This window comes from Lagopus leucura, unplaced genomic scaffold, assembly GCF_019238085.1.
Source record: "Lagopus leucura isolate 7727_CA_CO unplaced genomic scaffold, USGS_WTPT01 Super-Scaffold_100026, whole genome shotgun sequence".
NCBI lineage: Eukaryota > Metazoa > Chordata > Aves > Galliformes > Phasianidae > Lagopus > Lagopus leucura.
Genome location: NW_024962277.1, coordinates 5,754,208 through 5,772,847, shown reverse-complemented (window position 1 = coordinate 5,772,847; position 18,640 = coordinate 5,754,208). Strand labels below are relative to the sequence as shown.

Here is an 18,640-nt window from a genome sequence, read left to right as displayed (position 1 = left end):
TGTCAGTTTCACCACTGGTTTAACTCTTCTCAGTGCAGAATTTGGGAAGAAGAGAGATTTCATCCTTTGCAGTGCAGGTTTGAAGGTGATAATGACTGTGAACAGGGAACAAAAATAGATCAATAAAAATAGAAGAACACTGATGAAAGAATTAATAGAAGAAAGTTTTGAGGGTGGTTTTATTTTTGTGTGTGTGTTTTTGTGATGGAAAGCTTTCTTCTATTAACAGAAGAAACTGACATGGCTTCTCATTTAGTTGGTGGCCACGCTGGAGTGAAGTGGTTGGGGTCTTGCAGTACGCCCTATTTAGTGTCCTCACTGCCAGAGGTCCCAGACCTGAGCTTCACTGGGACTCGCTGGATCTCACCAGGCTCTCAGTGCAGTGCTTTGTGTTGGCTGTGGGGTTGGCAGTGGCCAAAGCACTGCGGTGGTGGTCTTGGGCAGGGAGCTGGCTCCTTCAGGTAGGGACTGTGCTCCCACTGCGCGCTGCACCCTGGGGAAAGGGAGCTGTGGTCCTCAGCAGCCGGGCAAGTCCCTGTCCCAGGGACTGGTGTTTGGGAACGAGCTGCTTATCAGCCCCATCTGGGTGGAGGAGGCAGCCCTGTGTGCTCCGGCCATACCTGGGTCAGGCGGTCACACGGCTTTGAAATGCGAAGCAGCTTCCTTAGCACTGCAGGGGGTAAAACGTGAATTGACCATATCATAGGCACATGGTACTTCCCTGCTCAGATTACACTACAAAATCTGGGCAGTTCCTAAGATAGAGCTGGAAAAGGGGATTTGGGAGTGTGAGCAGCACTTGGAGCAGAGCACAGCTGACATGGCTGGGAACAAAAGGTGATAGGAAAACTCTCTGCATCTACAGTGCTGCGCATCCACAGGTCAGCAGAAATTTTTCCTAACTGGATGTTTGTTGCAGATTTGTTGGGAGAAGCATGAGATAACTTTGTTTGAGTGCTGGCTTTGCTTTATGCCTTACGTTCTGCTAGTTGCAAAGATTGTGTCTGGCTGTTTACTCTCTGATTTCATACTTTGTTTTCCAGATTTACTTTCTGTCTGCTCATCAGACTCTAAAACTCTTGATTAATACCTTCGTTTAACTGAGTTTAAAGACTTAAGTAGGTAGAGGCGGGTTTGCTTTGTTAGTTAAGGCTGCTAAAGCTGTGCCTACTCTGCTCAGGGACAAAGCTTTTTACAGTACGTTTTTCTGCAAAATTCTCCATAAGCACCACATGTGTGTTAGTGCTATTAGTCACATCTTCACAGGCTTTTCTTGCCTCTCCTCAGAAGGGAGCTTCTTACAAAAACAGTTATTTTTAATGTTGCTTCTGGCCTTTTGACTGTGAATTCAGAGAGCATTTTACCTCACATACTGAAGCGAAAGTTCGGTTTTTGTTAATGTAAGTCAAGAAATAGCAGTGATTCGGTGTGACAGGCTGAATGTGAGCCATATGAGCTGAGCTGCACAAGCATAAAGGATGATTGTGCTGCAAAATATCTCCAAGTAATTCAAATTTTTGACACACTTACCACTACTCAAGTTGCATTTCCCCCCTCCCACCACTTCTGCCCTTCCCCCGCCGTCAGGGATCTGATGGGATAGAAATATATATGCATTGTCTCTGGAAATGGTGAGGCTTGGGTTAAAAGTGCTTTCTTTCTGTGAATTTGATTATAGCACAGTGAGAGCTTCACAAAGGGATGGCAATAATTCTATATGCTTGCTTTACAGAGCCTTAACCACTTAGAGTGTGTAAGGGTCACTGGTTGCTCCGTTTCGCTAACATGTTTTGAAACACACTGATAGATCGTAGCTTTGTGGTTTAAGAAGGGCAACTTGTGCCTTGAGCCGGGGGAGCAGAGCTGGCACTCAGCTCCTGGCGTGGGACGAGGGTTGCATGCTCAGGAGGATGCCGTGTCCCCAGGAACCCGCAGCACTGGGCAGCGTGCCACTGAGCCCCTCTTGGGCGGAGGACCTCGTAGGGCCATTTTTTTCCAATTAGGCACCATTGATTTCTTTTGCGTGTTTTATTTTCTTGGTTATCGACTTGTATTTAATCTGTCATTTCTCTGTATGGATGGCAAAATGATGCATATTCGTAACAGGATTTTATGTCCAGCCCTTCTATTGATTAAAATTCTGCATCTCTTAGCATTTGGATGTAGATAGGAATAAGAAATAATGGTTTGTTTTTGAGTGGTGTTTCTTACAAATAAATGAAAAGATGTATGTATGTGTTTGTGTTTCATATTAGTGCAACACCTACAAAGTAAGACATATTTTACAAACTCTTAAACTCAAGGATTGAATTCTGTTCTCTTGGGGAGTTCATCTTGCACGTGGAACAGACATATCCCAGGGTAAATGAGAACAGAATGTGGATTTTCAGTGAAGTTGTTCTAACCCATTGGACCAGCACAAACCCCCTGGAGTCATTAGAAAGGACCCTGCTGACCCTGATGAAAGTGGAGATAAAGTCAAGAATTAAGGTGGTCTAGGCTGTGACATGCTTTTGCTGCTTGATGTTGTGTGCAGTGTTTTTAAAGAACCAAACACAAAGCAATATATTGGACATTATTTTTAGGGCAAAATCCCAGATAAATAAATATCTGTCATCAGGTTCTAAATGATTCCTTGCTTCACTTTAGCAATGAGCTATCCATTATATAGTCTTAATTTATGGAATGTTAAACAGTTTCTGGCATTTCTGTGCCCCTGCAGGAAGAACAGATGGTACACTGAATGAGTTTTGCTATGGAAGAAAATGTTTCAGGTCTTCAATGGATCGTATCCATCTGTAAGAAAGGAATAACATTTGTGTAAAATAAACAGGGTACCGTCAAACATCTTGACATTCTCTGATGAATGAAAAAAAAGTGTGTGTAATCTAAAGTGGTAGTGTGCATTGGGAGGTAACATGGAGAACTACTGCTTAATGTTAGTTTAAAGGTGAACATTTTCTTCACTTAAATATCCCAACTGGGAAATCATATATATGAGGATCTGGAAGGCAGTGGTAAGAATGGAACATGGGCAATATATACTGACAGTAGTCTCTTTATAAAAAGAACATTACGCTTACAATCAAACAGATTAGCTATGTCTTCTCATCTTGTCTCCATGCAATAAAGTTCTGTCTTATTTGATTTATAGAACTTTGGCTGTTTTCTGAGAATACTGTTGAAGTGATGGAAAAATGGAATCCTGACAGTCTTTATGGTATTGGTGTATAATGTAGCTATCCCAGTAGAACTGAGTAGAACATCTCCATTGTGATTCACATCTTGCACCTCCTGCAAAAGTGTGTCCTAAAGCCAAACACTGGAATGCTAACACTGCAAGAAGTTTCATTTGCTATTCTCCTAAGTGTCCAGAATCTCTTAGGGATGATGAACCTCCATCATTTTTTCATAGCTTGAGTGCAATTCTACCAGCTAGCATTTGGGGGAATTATTCCTTTCTCCTCACTGGCCTACATACTTCTGCTGTTCGGGTTTGGTGAGAATTTCTCCTTCTAACAATTCTGTAAAATTTGGTCATATTCTTTGTAAAGTTTTCCTTTGCTGATTAAAAAATCCTGTGTTCTTCAGCCTTATCTACGTGAAAATAAGGAAATTAATCACCGAATGTTCCCATAAGGCACGTAAAGACAAGCTCGCATCTGGGGGGGGGGGGATCAGTACCATTCTAAAATGGATAGTTGGTAATATTAATTGCTCTCTAAAGTTCTGCTCATGTCTCTACAGACTAGAAGAAACTTCATCAGTGAAGTAACTTTTATAAAACTGAAGTTAAACTAAAGCATTGATCTGTAGAGGCTTTAGATTCATGGACCCATCTGGCTTTGTGCTTTTTGTACCTAAGACGGTATCATCAACTTGTTTGAAAACGATTCTGCCAAAGTTGTAGCACTCTTACAACGATTGGCTATCAGATGAAAATCCTCCCTCTCCCAGCCTCCCCAGGCAGTCAGATGGTTGTGAACGTCTGACTGGGCTGCCAAAGCGTTTAAAATCGTTGTGGGGAGCGGCGGGGTCGTGCCACAGGAAGGCTCTCTGCAGGTGCCGTTTCTGCCGGATGGCTGCACGTTACCGCAGGCTCAGAGCCGGCGTCCGTGGAACTCTAGCAGAGGAATTTGAGGGAAGGCTGGACAGCTGGAATACCTCTCCTCGCACTGTGAAGAATCCTAATCACTTGGGTTCACATTAAAAAAAATATATATATTTTTTTCCTTTTAACCAAGTGTCCTGTGATTTTGGGAGACTTTATTTTGTCTTGTATGTGCTAGCAACTTTTCTATCTTAATTCCTCTTGCCAGTCTTGTTCTGGCCTGTGCATAATGAGCATGGAGCAGGGATGTGGTTATCTTCTCATTCTTCTTCCCCTCTGTTAATAGTTTCTTTCCCCATACATAAATCATATTAGAGTTGCAGGCTGTCTTCAGTTGGAAAATAAAATACTTTCCTCCCATCACAGGAGAAACATTGACCAAAGGACGCGTACGTATCTTAATGTACCAAGAACAAAAACAGCAACAAAAATTTTGTCAAAGGAAAAGAAGTATTCCTGTTATTTAAATCTACCAAGTAATATATGAAAAAAAATAATCAGTTTGCATTTTGTGTTAGTGAGAGTTAGCTGAACGCATGTGATTTAATGCAAAAATAGAACTCTGAGCAGTGGATTGCTCTGGATTCTCTTTCCATCTTAGGAGGAATATCTGGGTGCTGTCTGACATGAAAATTAAATCAGCAGTGTTCTAATTTTCCAAAAATTCTATGCAAGAAGATGGGTATATGCTACTTCTTATTTTATGTGGAAATATTTGACTTCCTTGCATAAATATTATAGTAAGTCCGCTTGGTTCTTTCAGTGATAAGACCTGTTTTCTTGTGGGTGGCAGTTGATGCCCAATCTCCTTGTTGTTAAATATCTTTTAAAATATAGCATGTTCCTCACTGGAACAAAATCAGGCTTTGTGTTGTCAGCATTTCTGGATTGCTAAAATTTTTAGTTTTGAGTACCCTGTCTTTAGTTGCAAGTTATGATGGGCTTGCTTATATTTGTTGATGATAAATATTCAGGTCTATGGGTAGCTTACTTGCACAGCAATCTATACTAACTTCCTGCGGTAATGGAAAATGTAATTCATAACTTACAAAGTAAACAACACTTGCTCTTCTAATATTGTTCTGGTCTGTAGGGTAAATAGTGTACAGAACCACAAATCACTGTGATCACAAGAGCTGAATAGGTGCATCCAGGGGCACAAATTGACTAAAAGTGTTTAGATGAAGAACAAATTATCTGTGATGACTGAGTATGTTTGCATGAAATTCTGTACAGTCTGCTGAAAAAAGCACTGCTCTTCTCTCCAAGAAAGTATCCTCACATGTGAGGGGAGTACAGTAAATATGTGTATTTATTTGTGTGTGTGTGTGTGCGTGTGTGTGTGTGTTTGCATGTTGACACCTTTCAGACTGAAATAATACTAGGTATTCTACTTACACGAGTTTCAAAGTACATTGCTTTTATTTTATGGCAGCCCCTGAAAAGCTTTAACTCTGTGTCAGGTTGGTTGTCAGTGAGTTTTAATGAGGCTATTTCATCTAGAACGCCTCTAGATCTTAATCTTCAGTGAATGAGGCAGTATTACTGGCCTTGGTGCCTCCCAGAGGATTAGCATGGCTCAGGGCATTGCCCACCCGGGTCTCCTCTGGCAGGGTGCTGGTTCGCTGTGTCTGTAGGAAGTAGACATCTACTGGGCAACATCCAGTTTGTTTCCCATCACTGTGTGCTGCAGAAGATACCATAAGAGGTCTCAAGCATTGTCTGTGAGTTGGGTGCCTGGGCCCCAAACCTGCTTGTTGTGTCACCTCGAGGATTTGTTGCCCTCTGAGAAGCAAAACTTCCCTCCCTCCTGCTCAGCCCATGTATCTGTGGTTTACTTTCCAAAACCAAGAATCATACAGCAGTCCTCAAGTTCTCTTACTCAACTCTTCAGTCTTAGAGGATCAGCAAAGAATAAACACAGGGTTGAAGATGGGTGATATTGTGAGAGTAACTTCTATTAGTTATGCATGGCTTTGTTGTTGTCTGAATGAGGGACTCCAAGATGACATAACAGAGTGGGCATCTTTTCACATCTTGATATCCAACAAAACAAATTAATTTCATTATCTTCTATGGAAAGTTTGCACAGGAATGGTTTTGATGGATTGCATCTGTGGCTGCTGACTGATTAGCAGCATGATAGATGTAGGCTTCATTTGCAGGGATTTGCTTTCATTCATGAGGAAAAATTGAAGGTTTCTTTCAAGCACATTTTTTGCATTAAAACTTTGAAAAGTACTCAACAAATGGTAGACTTTGATTTTCGTTTGCTTAATGCCTGTGGTAATTAACATTTCTGTGAGAACATTTTAACCAAATGTTCCAGTTTTTCCTACATTACAATGATTTTTTTTCTCTAGCAAAAGAATTTAATTGGTGTATATATAATAACTGATTTGGGATTTGTTTTGTCACCATATGATAGGAAACTGTTGCTGGAGGATTGATCATTGTTTCTTTCTCTGGACTTTATTAATTTTATGATAGGCAATGTGGCTCGTGGTACATGCATTCACCACAGATGTGCTCTGTCTGCAGTCCGTCGTCTCATATGTGGGTGGAGAGATGGTATGTTTGTGAGTGCTGAAATAAACCCCATTTATCTTTGTCATACCAAAAGATACGTGCAATGTGCTGTGTTGTGGAGCTTGTAGTTCATCCTGGGCTCGCTCTCCTGGTAAGCCTTGGACACAGAAGTGATGGTGAGGGCAATTGTTTTTTCTCGTGTTGCTTATTCTCGTCCCTTCTCTGTTCTGAATAGAGTGCAGCAAACTCTCAGGATCAACGTCAGGAGCAGAACTAGCAAATCTGGGGTGATTCCAGCTGTGCTCAGGGCTGTTCCAGGGTTGTGAAGATGTGGGAAATGAAGAATTCTGGGAAGATTTGCTGTAATCTCAATGACTCGAGACAAAGACATTTCCTTGAAATGTGAGGTGAAGAGGACAGCAGCCTTCAAGAGCAATGCCTCTAAAACCCAGCAAAGATCTCGAACTGCGTGCTTTCAATGAGTAAATTTGAGCTAGCTTTTCGTCCGCTCCCTATCCTGGTTTTTCTCCCACAGCGTTTATCCAGAGTAAGAGGGCAAATATTGCCCTCTCTGTATGGAACAAAGTCAGTGATGGCCTCCTGTGCTGTCCTTATGTGTTATTAATTTAAGAGCTGGAGCACAGGCAGAGCAGTGGGTGTGCAGAAGTTCACCTTGTGTCCTGTGAGGCTCAGCTAGGTGCGTGCTGCAGCTGGGAGAGCAGGAGTATTTTCTCAGCTGTGGAGCTGAATGTAGCTAATGAAAGGAGTTGGTTTGTTGCTACAGTTGTTACTGAAAGCCTGTTTGCTCCCTTGAGGGACAGATTTGGATCCCGTTGAGTCACAAAGGGAAAAGGTTTGATCCCAGGCCTTTCTGGGGGACTTCAGTACAATGTAAAAAATCATTGTGCATTTTGTCTGGAAGATGTCGTGCATGGCCTTCTCCTAGGAAAATCCTGATTGCAGACAGCAACTGTATGTGTTACGGACCAAAAGATGTACATTGACAGAACTCTGTATAGAAGATGTGCAGAAACTGTGAACCCCAAATAGTAGGAGACTATGAAATGTTCACTCTGCAGTCAGGGTTATTTTCAACTCAGCAGATAGGGTTTCACTATTAATCATGTCAATGACAAGGCCAAGACACGTACTGAAAAATTACTTACTACAAAATTATAGTATTAGTATTTTGTTTTGACATTCATTTGAAATTAATTTGCAGATGAAGTAAACCCCTCTGTGTTACTCTGGAGGGCTTCAAACCAAATTCTTCAGTTCTGAAGTTAAAGTACAGGCTGGTGAGAGGTCCTGCCTTACAGATAAAGTACGGAAAATAGTGTTGCCATTCCCTTCACTCTTCTCTCAATGAGAACAGTTGTTAATTATTTCCAAATTGGTACATGTGAAAAAACACTGCTGTTGGTTAAATAGTAGGTTTTCTTTTGACTAATTTATGTTTTAGGGTGGGGAAACATTTTGGCTGTTCCAGATAAAAGGTCTGTACTGACTTTCACTGCAAAGGCTTGTGACGTTCAAAGTGCTGGCCGGGCTCCCACAGAGCAGAACACTGGATTAAGGAAACAAACCCAAAGCTTGAATCCGTTCTTTAAAGAAAGTTCTAGGTATCATCACATGCTACTGTTGGATACGGTGAAAGGGGATGGAGATGTGTGTGAAAACAAGGTATTCAGATTTTGCATGTTAATGTCATTGAGACCGCAGCTGGGTTTTCCCAGGGCATGGAAAGGGCTGCCCAGGGAGGTGGTAGAGATGCCATCCCCACAGGTGTTTCAAAAATATGTAGATCTGGCACTGAGTGACATGGGCATGCTGGGGATGGGTTGGCCTTTGGACTCAATGATCTTGGTGGTCTTTTCCAGCCATATTATATCTATGATTCCTTAGTAACAGTGAGCAGCAGCCCTGAAAATGTGTGAGTGCTGGGAAGCAGAGAGAGGAGGCAGAGGGCTGGATTAACCTGGAGAAAGTCAGGGAAGTGAAGAAGTGTATCTCATGACCTGAAAGGATTATTTTTGAGGAGTCAGGTTATGAGACCAAACACAGGCACAAGATCTGCTTTGGTTAGTTATGGCTTCCATCAGAATGTTCTCCATAATGGGGAGTACTGTGAAAACTAGGGACTTTTTCTCCTGAGTGAAAACTGAAGAGTATCACTCGTTAGGCAGGCAAATGTTAAAAATTTCTTTCCTCCTTTCATCAAAGCAGCTACCAGTAGTTACAGTGCTAACCTGAGCCTGGAGCACTGAGGCAGTGCTGGTGATGCTTCAGTGGCAGAGCTGTATCTCCATGTGTGGCTGCTCCTGGTGCTGGGGAACCCAGGGACACACTCTGCCTGAGCGCTGCCAGAAGAGCTCTCCCTGTGCTAATTAGTTCATAACTTATGAGCTTTGACACGTTTTTGTTGGCTGCGCCTTGGGAAATGTTTTTGAATGGCTGTTGTTGGCTCTGCTTTAATCTGTTCCCAGATTTTTTTGGCTGCTGTGGAAATAGGTGGATTATTTAATTGTGTTCTGGAGGTTCATATACAGTCAGCTGAAACTTAGTGATGTTAAAGTAATAATTAAAAAAAAAAAGTATATTGATATTAAACACCTTTTCACTAAAAGTAAATACTTAGGCTGCTGCATAGCTGCATGGCCCTGGTCTGGCTGCAAGTGCATGCTGATCCTGCTGTACACAGACATGGCATTTACATTGTCCTGAAGGAAACCAAATCTTCACTGGACTGACAGAGACTCGATCTCTTGTGCTTTAGGAAGCCCTGCAGCCCTACAATGGGGAAATAGGTTTTAAAAAATGGTGGGTAGGGCTGGCTTAAGAGCCTGCATGTCTCTGCCTGTCTGCGCTGCTCCAGGACCCATGATCCTCTCCTCCGTGTGGCGCAGGCTTTCTGCAGCCATAGCAGCACTCCACGTGTTTTGGCTGCTCCAGCCCCCCGTCCACACACAGCCCCTTTGCTGAGCAATCCATTGCCAGTGTGTCAGAGTTGGGACGAGGACCAGCTCCTCCACGTGTGCTGGGCGGGATGCTGTTGCCGTTCCCCTCCTTTCCCCCATGTGAGTCGTTTCTCTATCGCTCCATGCAGCTGCCATCCTCCCACTGAGTCACTTTGGATCTACTGCAGTGGTGACTCCCAATGACATAGAATTTTGCTGTTCAGTGAGCCAAATACCTGCCCTGTTGTTTTGGGCTGGGCTGGAGCAAGGGGGAGCATTGGAGCGCTACACCCAAGACATGACTCTCCCTTCCACAGCTTTGTCCCGTCATTCACTTGGAACAAGGCTGCATTTAGTCTCCAGTTCTTCAAAAATGGATTTGAAAGCTACACATTCTGGAGGAATATGTCCCAGAGCTGCCTGGTCACTATTCCTAACGCTTGGCTGCTTCAGCTGAAATACCTTGGGCGATACTTTTCCATTACTCTGGCGTGTTGGGTTCCTGTTTGGATTTGAGCACGGGCAGCGTCCTGGAGAGCATCAGGAGCATCTCTGCAGGGCGCCTGTGCTGGGCAGGGAGGTCTTGTCGGAACCGCTCTCAGGAATCCACGTGAGTTATGATTTTGTGCTTCTCACTCCTTGTTTGTCTCACACTTGAGTTCTCTGTTGAATTAAGTAATGATCCTCTGGGCTCCCAAATGTCCATTTTTTTAAGCTTTTCCATGAAAAGAAGGTTTGCAGTAACTTATTTCTTATTGAAAATAAAGCTAAGGAAAACCACCTGCAAAAGCTATGACTCTTGAAAACTGTCTGATTTTGCCAAGAACTGGAGCGTTGACAACTCTGAAGTGACTAAGTATCTTGTGCTTTACTTTCAATAAGAAAAGGGCAGCTCCTTCAAATTGAATTTTCACTGGGGTTTATCGTACTTGTCTTTTCACCCAGCCCAGCTGCCCCAAATGAGGAGGTTGGCTCCAGCTCATCTCAGGTTTCATTAATTAGGCAGAAGGGAATGGCTCTGCACACTGTATGTTGCATAAGAGCAGTAAAGGAAATCTTTGCTTTTCATTCATCCATCTGGTGAATAGCACTGTAGTTACCTCTGCTAGCAAGATGGGCTGGGAGCAGCCAGCAGCAATCACTTCCAGTGCCTGGTGAGATCACAAGTTTCCGGATTGAAAGGGTGTGAAAGGAGGGTTTAATCCACGAGCTGGCACAGCCCAGCCAGGAGTTACTGGGCTTAGGGTTTTTCTGTTTCTCATACATGAAAAACCTCTCAAAAATTTCCATTTTTCTCCTGCATTTTAAAGGGATTGTTTTAAAATTGATATTTCCTTCCATTCCCTCCCTTCTTCCACTCGTAGTCTAAGCTATGACTGCAGCCATTTAAGAGCTGCTGGCAGCTGCAGCAGAGCAGCGAGGTCTGGCTGGGGAGAGGTGCTAAATACACAAGCAGAATGCCTTGTTGTGTGTACGATATGGGTGTGCACTTGTGCTTCAGCCTCTACTGTACCTACTGCAACGCTCTTACCAATGTGATAGGGAAGAGGTTCAGCATCAGAGAATGGGCCTGTGTTTGGTCATGGCTTTGTGCAACTTGAGCCAGATTGTACTGGGTTGCACCAGGAGGCCAGGAGAATCCTTGATAGCATTGCTGTCTTGATTTGTGCACAGGTGGTGAGTGCCACTACTGCATTCCCTTCTTGCTATCTAACCATATTAGTGTACATGTGGGCTTCCTTCTCTATATGCATGAGATCTGATTGTATAGATGGACAGACAAGCAGAGCATCTCACTCACAGCTCTTCCCTGCAGGGACTGTGCTCCCTGGCACAGCGCAGGACAAGTCGGGCAGTTGTCTGCCATTTTCTGCCTTCATTTGGTTGCATCTGGCCCCACGTGCTGCTCCAAAGGAGAAAATGCATAGCAGAACATTACTACTGGTTTTACTATTCCAGCAAAGAGCCATTTAGTGAGGGACATAGAGGTAGGATAGAGAGAAAAATAATTCTGCTTATACTGTTTGTCATAGCTCTGACTGGCTAAATCACAGATGCTTCTTCAAAGCTGGACATCAGTGGGATCTCATGCAGGTGTTCTCTGCAGTGGGCTGAATTTATTCTGCTTATTGCTTTTTGTTTATAAACTTCTGTCTTTTTTTTTTTTTTCCATGAACGTTTGAAAGAATGCTCTTGATCCTGCGGTATCCCTTTCACACATGTACACCTTCTGCATTTGTTCTGCTGTCTCAGGAACAACCTTCACCAGGAGAGATCATGTTCCTGTAAAGGCTTTGAAGCAAAGCACCTCTTGTCACCTCTGCTTACTTACAGTGAGCCTTATGGTTTAGCACTGAAATGAAACCATCTGGAAAAAAATCTCCCAGTAAAGTACTCCTCATAATTTAAAGATCTTGCACATTTGAAATGTCTGGATGTTGTGTGGAACACATTGGTTTCATCAGCATTTTCAAGTAATACCAAACTAATCAAGTCAACATTCTTCATTTTGACTTTATGTTATGACTTTGATTCAAGAAAATCACTTTCTGAGATATTGTTTTGCAGAAATCTCAGTATTTGTAAATTTCTGTCCCCAGACTGAATAAAAGTGCTGGTTGCAGTTCTGGTGGCTGCTGATGTTAGCCTTCAAGGTCATGGTGCACAGGTAGTGGTTTCATCTGCAGCGTGAGGCATTCTCATTCCCTTTTCCATGAAGACATGTGCTTGCCCTTCATGTTCATCTAAAATCTCACTTCTTTAAAGCTGCTATGAAGTGCTTTGCCTTTCCTAGGTATCGTGTGGAAAGAAGGAGCTGAGGAATCATTGTATGACATTACGATTTCACTGCTATAGCTTTTGATGCTGTTAGCTAGTAATTAGCTGCTGTCCCCAGAGCCCCTTCCAGCAGCAAGGATCCAGAGGCTGTCCCACATCTGCTGTGTGGGTTGGGCAGGGCTCTCTCGCTCAGGTGGGAGCATTTCCTCAATGGTGCTCAACAGTTGCATCTGCCTGCTTCACTCCAATTTTTTTCTCTGTGCCTGATATAGAGGCTGTTTCTATGATATGCAAGTTTATGGGTTCGCGGAGGGGAGCCATGGGTGTGGAGAACAGATGGAGAAAGTACAGGGAAAATGCAGTGCTTTAGAGGAATAAAAAGAAATGCTTTTGTTGGAGTCAGAAACAAGAAGTCTCTGATGAAAGAAAATGAGCTTGAGGATAAGGAAAATTGTGATGTTATCAACAGAAAAAGGCTTTGTAAGGATTTGGACCTTATCAGTTTGAGGTTGGTAGCTTGAAAACTGAATATTCAGGGTATCAAACAAGAAAGGATACAAGGTGTCTGAGTGACTGAACAAGGCATTGAGCAGCAAGTATGGAAGGTGGGGAGCAGAGATGGTGCTCATCATGGCCCTGATCATTCCAGCCCTCTGCGTGAGTGAGAGGAAAGGAAGCAAGGAAATAACAGAAGAAAAACTGGAAGTGCCTGGGCAAACATGCAAACCCTCGGGCAGCAAGGAGGTGGAGGCAGCTGGACCAGGTAGGGCAGTCAGGGACGTCCTTCAGGAAAATGGGACTGTATTTGTGAGGTGATGGGAAGAATGCAGAGGGGGAAACAATCTGCTATTCCTAGGTTTATCTTGGTAAGTCTTCAGCAGTGCTTGAGCTTCTAGGCAAGCTGGATCAATGGCTTTGTGCTTCTTACCTCAAGACAGGAGCTAATTTGGGGGTTTCTTGTTTGGAGTTTCTGTTTTGGACTGTGAACAGTTACTGTTTGGATGTAAAAAGTGGATGTTGTACACAAGCTGTAGGCAACTAGTGCCCTGCCTGCATGCATGGCCAAATGTGGGGATGCGACACCCAAAGCACCTGGGAAGAACTGGGATGGGAGAGGAACAGCGAGCAGGGCTGGGCACAGCTGCATCAGCAGTGATCCCACAGGAACAGAACTGACTTCCATGTGCCAAAGCATTAACACCAGGAGGTACCAATGGGAGGGAATGATGACAAAAGGCTGCTGTGGGAACCTTTCTGAGGGAGCTTATTTTTAACTGACCTTCAATTCTTTGTTCCCTGGCTAAAGCAAGGTAATAATTACACACTTTGACTACCCGCAAAAGCTGCTGGAAGTAGGATAAATTATTGATTCCCAGACTGCACCCTGAAAAATTAATTTCAGCACCACCTATTGCAAAATACTCCCTTGGACAAAATATCCTTCTTCTGGGAACAGTTCTGAAAAAGTGAGCTTCTTCCAAGCCATTAGCATACATTCTGAAGCTTTTATTTCTCATTGTTGGTGTCCGTTAGCATGCTGAACTAATATACTCAAATAGTAGTAAAAACCTTTCATTTATAAGAACTGTATCTCTGTACGACGCACTGAAGTAATTCAGATTCCAGGACAGAGCTGTGGAAATTCTCAGCACAGTTTGTCCATATCTTATCAGAACAGGCACGCTTTTCCCACGGCCTGGCTGCTTTCCAGCAGTGCCTAAGCAGACTTGTTGGAAGCCCGGTTTGAATGGGAGAAGTAATCTTTCTGAATGGATTTTCTGGCAGGGTTCCTGTTGCGTGTGTGGTTTATTGTTCTTGGTGGTGTGTCTACGTTTAACCCGCTAGATAAAAGTTTCAGGGTTTTTCTTTTTCTTCTTTTTTTTGGGAGGGGTTCTGGAAAAATAATCAGATTGTAAATTCTATAGAATCTTATACACAAACTTTTTTTTTCTGTTTTATCTACTTTTCCATGCTAGTAGTATAGCATTTTGAGCATGCTTTTGATGTAAAGGCCAACAGATTATTTCCTTGGACTTTTCCACAGTCAAAGGATTGAATGATTAAATAACAACAACTTTCTTTTCCTCAACCCATTTTAGCAAAGTTTTATCGTGCCAATTCATTTGATTTTTAAATAGCCATTCTATTCACAGTGTAGAAGTTCTGTATAAAGGAACAGTCGTGCTGTCAAAAAGAAAAGCGGTTCCCACTGGTGGTGCATCCTGAACCGGAGTGAACGCCTGTTGGTTGTGCATTGGTTGTAACTCCAGTGCATGCAATCAATCCCCCGTGCACTGCAGGCCTGCTGTGGAACTGAGCCAACTTCTGAGCTGAGGATCCGGCCTCTAATATGTATTGCAGGATAGCTAATATGATGTTTAACCACTCGGTAACAGCAGTATACAAAGAAGTTCTATTTTAGCACCGCTGGGGCAAGAAAATAACTGTTAATGCTGAGAACTGAAGTGCAAATGATTGCTAAATGGAGGAAGGAGGCAGAACAAAACTCCTGTTATTTTGAGTTCACATGTGTTAACAGACAAATTCTCAGGCTGAGTTTTGGCCATGAAAGATCTTTAAGATTTGGATCTTTCTAATTAAAACAAAAAGATTAAATATCTTAAATTTGTATCTACAGAGGAGCAACTGTCCATTTGTTTATTATCTGCCAAAAAAATCTCTCTCATTTTTTTTTTTCCTAGAAAGAATGATTTAACAAAGGGACACGAAGTATAAGGACCTTATTTTTATTTTAATACGCACATATATTCTGAGCAGATTAAAAATAGAATAGTAAAAGCCTTTTTTCTTTTTAGAAATAGGCATTGGAGTAGCAGGGGGGGGAGCTTGTAACTCCAAACTTGGTGCCTACAATGCTCGGAAGACTTTGTGATTAATTTCATACTTAGGTTTCCAGATGTTGGATTTCATCCCAACTTTTAAAGACCTCTAATGTTTAACAGGATATGTGCTGAGTGTAGTCTTTAACAGAGTTTTCTTTCATAATTCTAGGGTCCATGAGAAAAGGTAACTCGGGAAAACGCTGCGGAATTGGAGCTGAATATACAGCCTTCTAGGAAAGAAACCAGCAACGCTTAAGAGTGCAGCTTTGGACTGGAGCTGTGTTTTTGGGAAGACTATGGATAGGCACCAGAGCTGGCAGCGGAGCTGTCTGAATGCAGCCTTCTTCATGCTGCTGTGGAGCGGCGTTTCCCATTCACAGAGGGACTGCACAGGTGTGGAGTGCCAGCCCCTGGACAACTGCATCGACGATGTGCTGGAGCCTGGTGAGTGCTGTGCCACGTGTCTGCAGCACGGCTGCACATGTGAGGGCTACCAGTACTATGACTGTGTCAACGTGGGCTTCGTCAATGGCAAAGTACCCGAAGGGCAGTCTTACTTCGTGGACTTTGGAAGCACTGAGTGTTCGTGCCCCAAGGGAGGGGGTAAGATCAGCTGCCAGTTCATGCTGTGCCCAGAGTTGCCCCCAAATTGCATTGATGCGGTGGTGCCAGCGGACGGGTGCCCTCAGTGTGGAAGAATAGGCTGCCTCCACGAGGGGCAGAAATACGTAGCAGGACATACCTTCCACATGCCCCCGTGCAAGGTCTGCCATTGTCCAAATGCTGGTGGTGAGCTGATGTGCTACCAGCTTCCTGACTGTAACACGTTCGCCTTAAACACCGTGAGTCCCATGGATGCTGAAGACAACGAACCAGAGAGGCACTACGATGATCCGTACAGCTATGACCAGGAGGCACCGGAAGGAGACAACGCCCAAGTGGAATCTCCAAAAAAATACAGGAGCTATTCTTCCCATTTCGAGCAGGAGAGCATCAGCCAAGAGCAAAGCGAGGATTACGACTACCTACCAGCCAGCATTGCCCCTTCAAGTTCAGCTGTGGCTGATACATATGCTGAGGAAACAACCACTCCTCTCACCACACCAGCACCAAAGCTCCTCTCTGAATTTCGCAGTGCCACAGAAAGAACTGAGCGAAAGAGGGTGCCCAGCACCACTGCAGCACCTCCCCAGCAAACAACATATAAGGAAGCCCCAGTAACAACCATTGCTCCTCTGGAGCACACCACAGCTACAACCGAGACACCCAAACAGCTGGGGAAACTGGAGAGGAGACAAAAGGGGAAGCAGGGGGACAAGGAAAGGAATGAGCATGAAAGAGCACCCCATTCTAAAATGAAAAAGCATGCCAGAAAAGAAGACCCGGGGAACAGTATTCATCTAGACTTGAAAGAGGTGAATTTAACAGAGCCAAGTTCAGCAAAATCTTCCCATGAAACACATGAGGGAAATGCCTTTCCCAAGGTAAAGTTCAGTGCAACAACCTCTCCCCCTGTTGCTCTAAATGAAGACCGTAGTCAGTCATCCCAAAAGCAGTCACAGACACTTTATCGTTACCATCCTGAGGAAGTTGGGGACCCCAACTCTATTCACGCTAACCCCAGATTACCAGAAGGTAAGGACTATTTCCAGTGTAGATATGTAGATGTCTATGTAACACTTACTTGCAGTGGCGTTTCTCTTATTTTCACTCCACACGAATATGAAGTCAAGCAAATCTCCAGTTATCTTCTTTTAGCTCTTTCAGAAGGTGGTTTGTCTTTCATATGACTCCACTGCTACTGTTTCACTACTGCTTGCCTTATTTTGATTTCGCAGACTGTGGATGCTTTTTTCGTGTGTTTTAACTTTATTTCAGATAATGATTTTACCTTTCATTATTTTCTTCATTTCTAGTGCAAGGTCAGAGAAATCTTTTACTGTACAGGAAAGAAATTGGATTTAATTATTTATCTGTTTGGATTCTCCAGTTACCAGCTGAATGTAATCATATTTGTAGCTTTCATCATTTACTAGAGGAAGGAGTGAGATGGTTATGCTTCTAGGGCACAGCGTGCATCCTACACAAACATTTACAGCACTTGTTGTAATATTTATCCTATGGCTGAAAGGCTGTCTAAGCTCATTAGTAGAAGAACTTGGTAGATACATTCAAACACCACTGAGGACTAGTACAGAGAAAGGACTGCCTCCTGCTTTGGATTTTTTAGGGGGCTGGAAGTTGATGATGTTTATGATCAACTGTGGCAAGTGTATGCATTTCCTCTCTGCCTCTGGATTCCTCTTGACATCTTCAGTGAATGTTGATTATACGCTTTATGCAGTGCTCATTACAGTAATGAATGCAAACTTCATCGCTATAAATTAGCACGTATACAGCTCATATTTTCAATTCATTTTTCATCAAATCAAGAGTAATATCTCCATTTTCAAGATGTGGCACAAAATGTTCTTATGAGAACTCAAATGTATAATACTTGCAGTCTGAGTCGAGAATACTGATTACTCCCTAGACAGTGATATTTCTTCCTGGGTTACCTAGGTAGCCCTTCTACGTGTTAGTCCATCTACTCGAGAAGTTTACGGGAGATAGGAGGTGGTAGGTTTGAGAAAGAGCGGAGGCTCTCGGTCCCCGTGTAAGCAGCATGCCTTGTTTACCAAATTAAAGGGGTATGAGGTCCATGAATGGAGATGATGGCCCCTTCTTTCTCTTTCATGTGTGTTTTTATTGTAAAAATTGACTTCATAGTCAGCGATAGCAGCCGTAATCCGTCAGACCTTGATGTCTTGATTTCAGCAGAACAGTGCTCTACAGATCAGTTCTACCTGCAGAACTTTACAGTAAGCCAGGCAGCTTCCAAGAAGGCAGCTTGAACCCAGTGCCTTGAAATGAGAAAACATTGGCTGAACACACATACCATGCAGAGGGATGTCATTAACAGATGGAGGCTGTCAAATGTGATGTGATGGATAGTTTACATGCTTCAAGCCTTACCTCTGTGCTACCTTCTCTTCATAGATGCCTGTTTTATTTCACATCTAGATACGTTTGTTCTGTGAAAGATGAATCTCCTAGGCCTGGCTGACTGATGATCCAAGGGGTAAACTGGTTCCAACCTTCCAGTTTGTCTAACCTGAATGAAAGCATAACACCTGTGTCTACTCTGTGAAATGTGAGTGGCGAAAAGTAGGTGTCCAGATTGTGCACTGAGTTCACCTGTGCTCAGATTTACACTGCCAGGCTATGCTTAAAGCTCTTCCCTCATTTCTTGCAGCCTACCGCAACATCTCTTCCGAGCTGTGTATCAAGGTTGTGTTATACATAGGTCTGAGTTAGTACCACTGAACAAGAACCTATCTTCTGATGATATTTTAATCCAGTCTACTTAAATTGTTTTTTTT

The 18,640-nt window shown here is 43.2% G+C and overlaps 1 protein-coding gene across 5 annotated transcripts in view; it reads left to right on the top strand.

The window, feature by feature from the left end:
* FBLN2 (fibulin 2) overlaps positions 1–18,640 on the top strand; it is a 98,790-nt gene that overhangs the window by 10,312 nt on the left and 69,838 nt on the right. For 3 of the 5 annotated variants that reach the window (XM_042880403.1, XM_042880404.1, XM_042880405.1), the window contains exon 2: positions 15,388–16,853. In XM_042880403.1, the coding sequence (XP_042736337.1) occupies positions 15,515–16,853 (1,339 nt within the window). In that variant the 5' untranslated portion in view covers positions 15,388–15,514. Of the gene's footprint in view, positions 1–713; positions 882–9,941; positions 10,208–15,387; positions 16,854–18,640 lie in introns of those variants that run through there. The other 2 variants (XM_042880401.1, XM_042880402.1) reach the window with 2 other exon arrangements.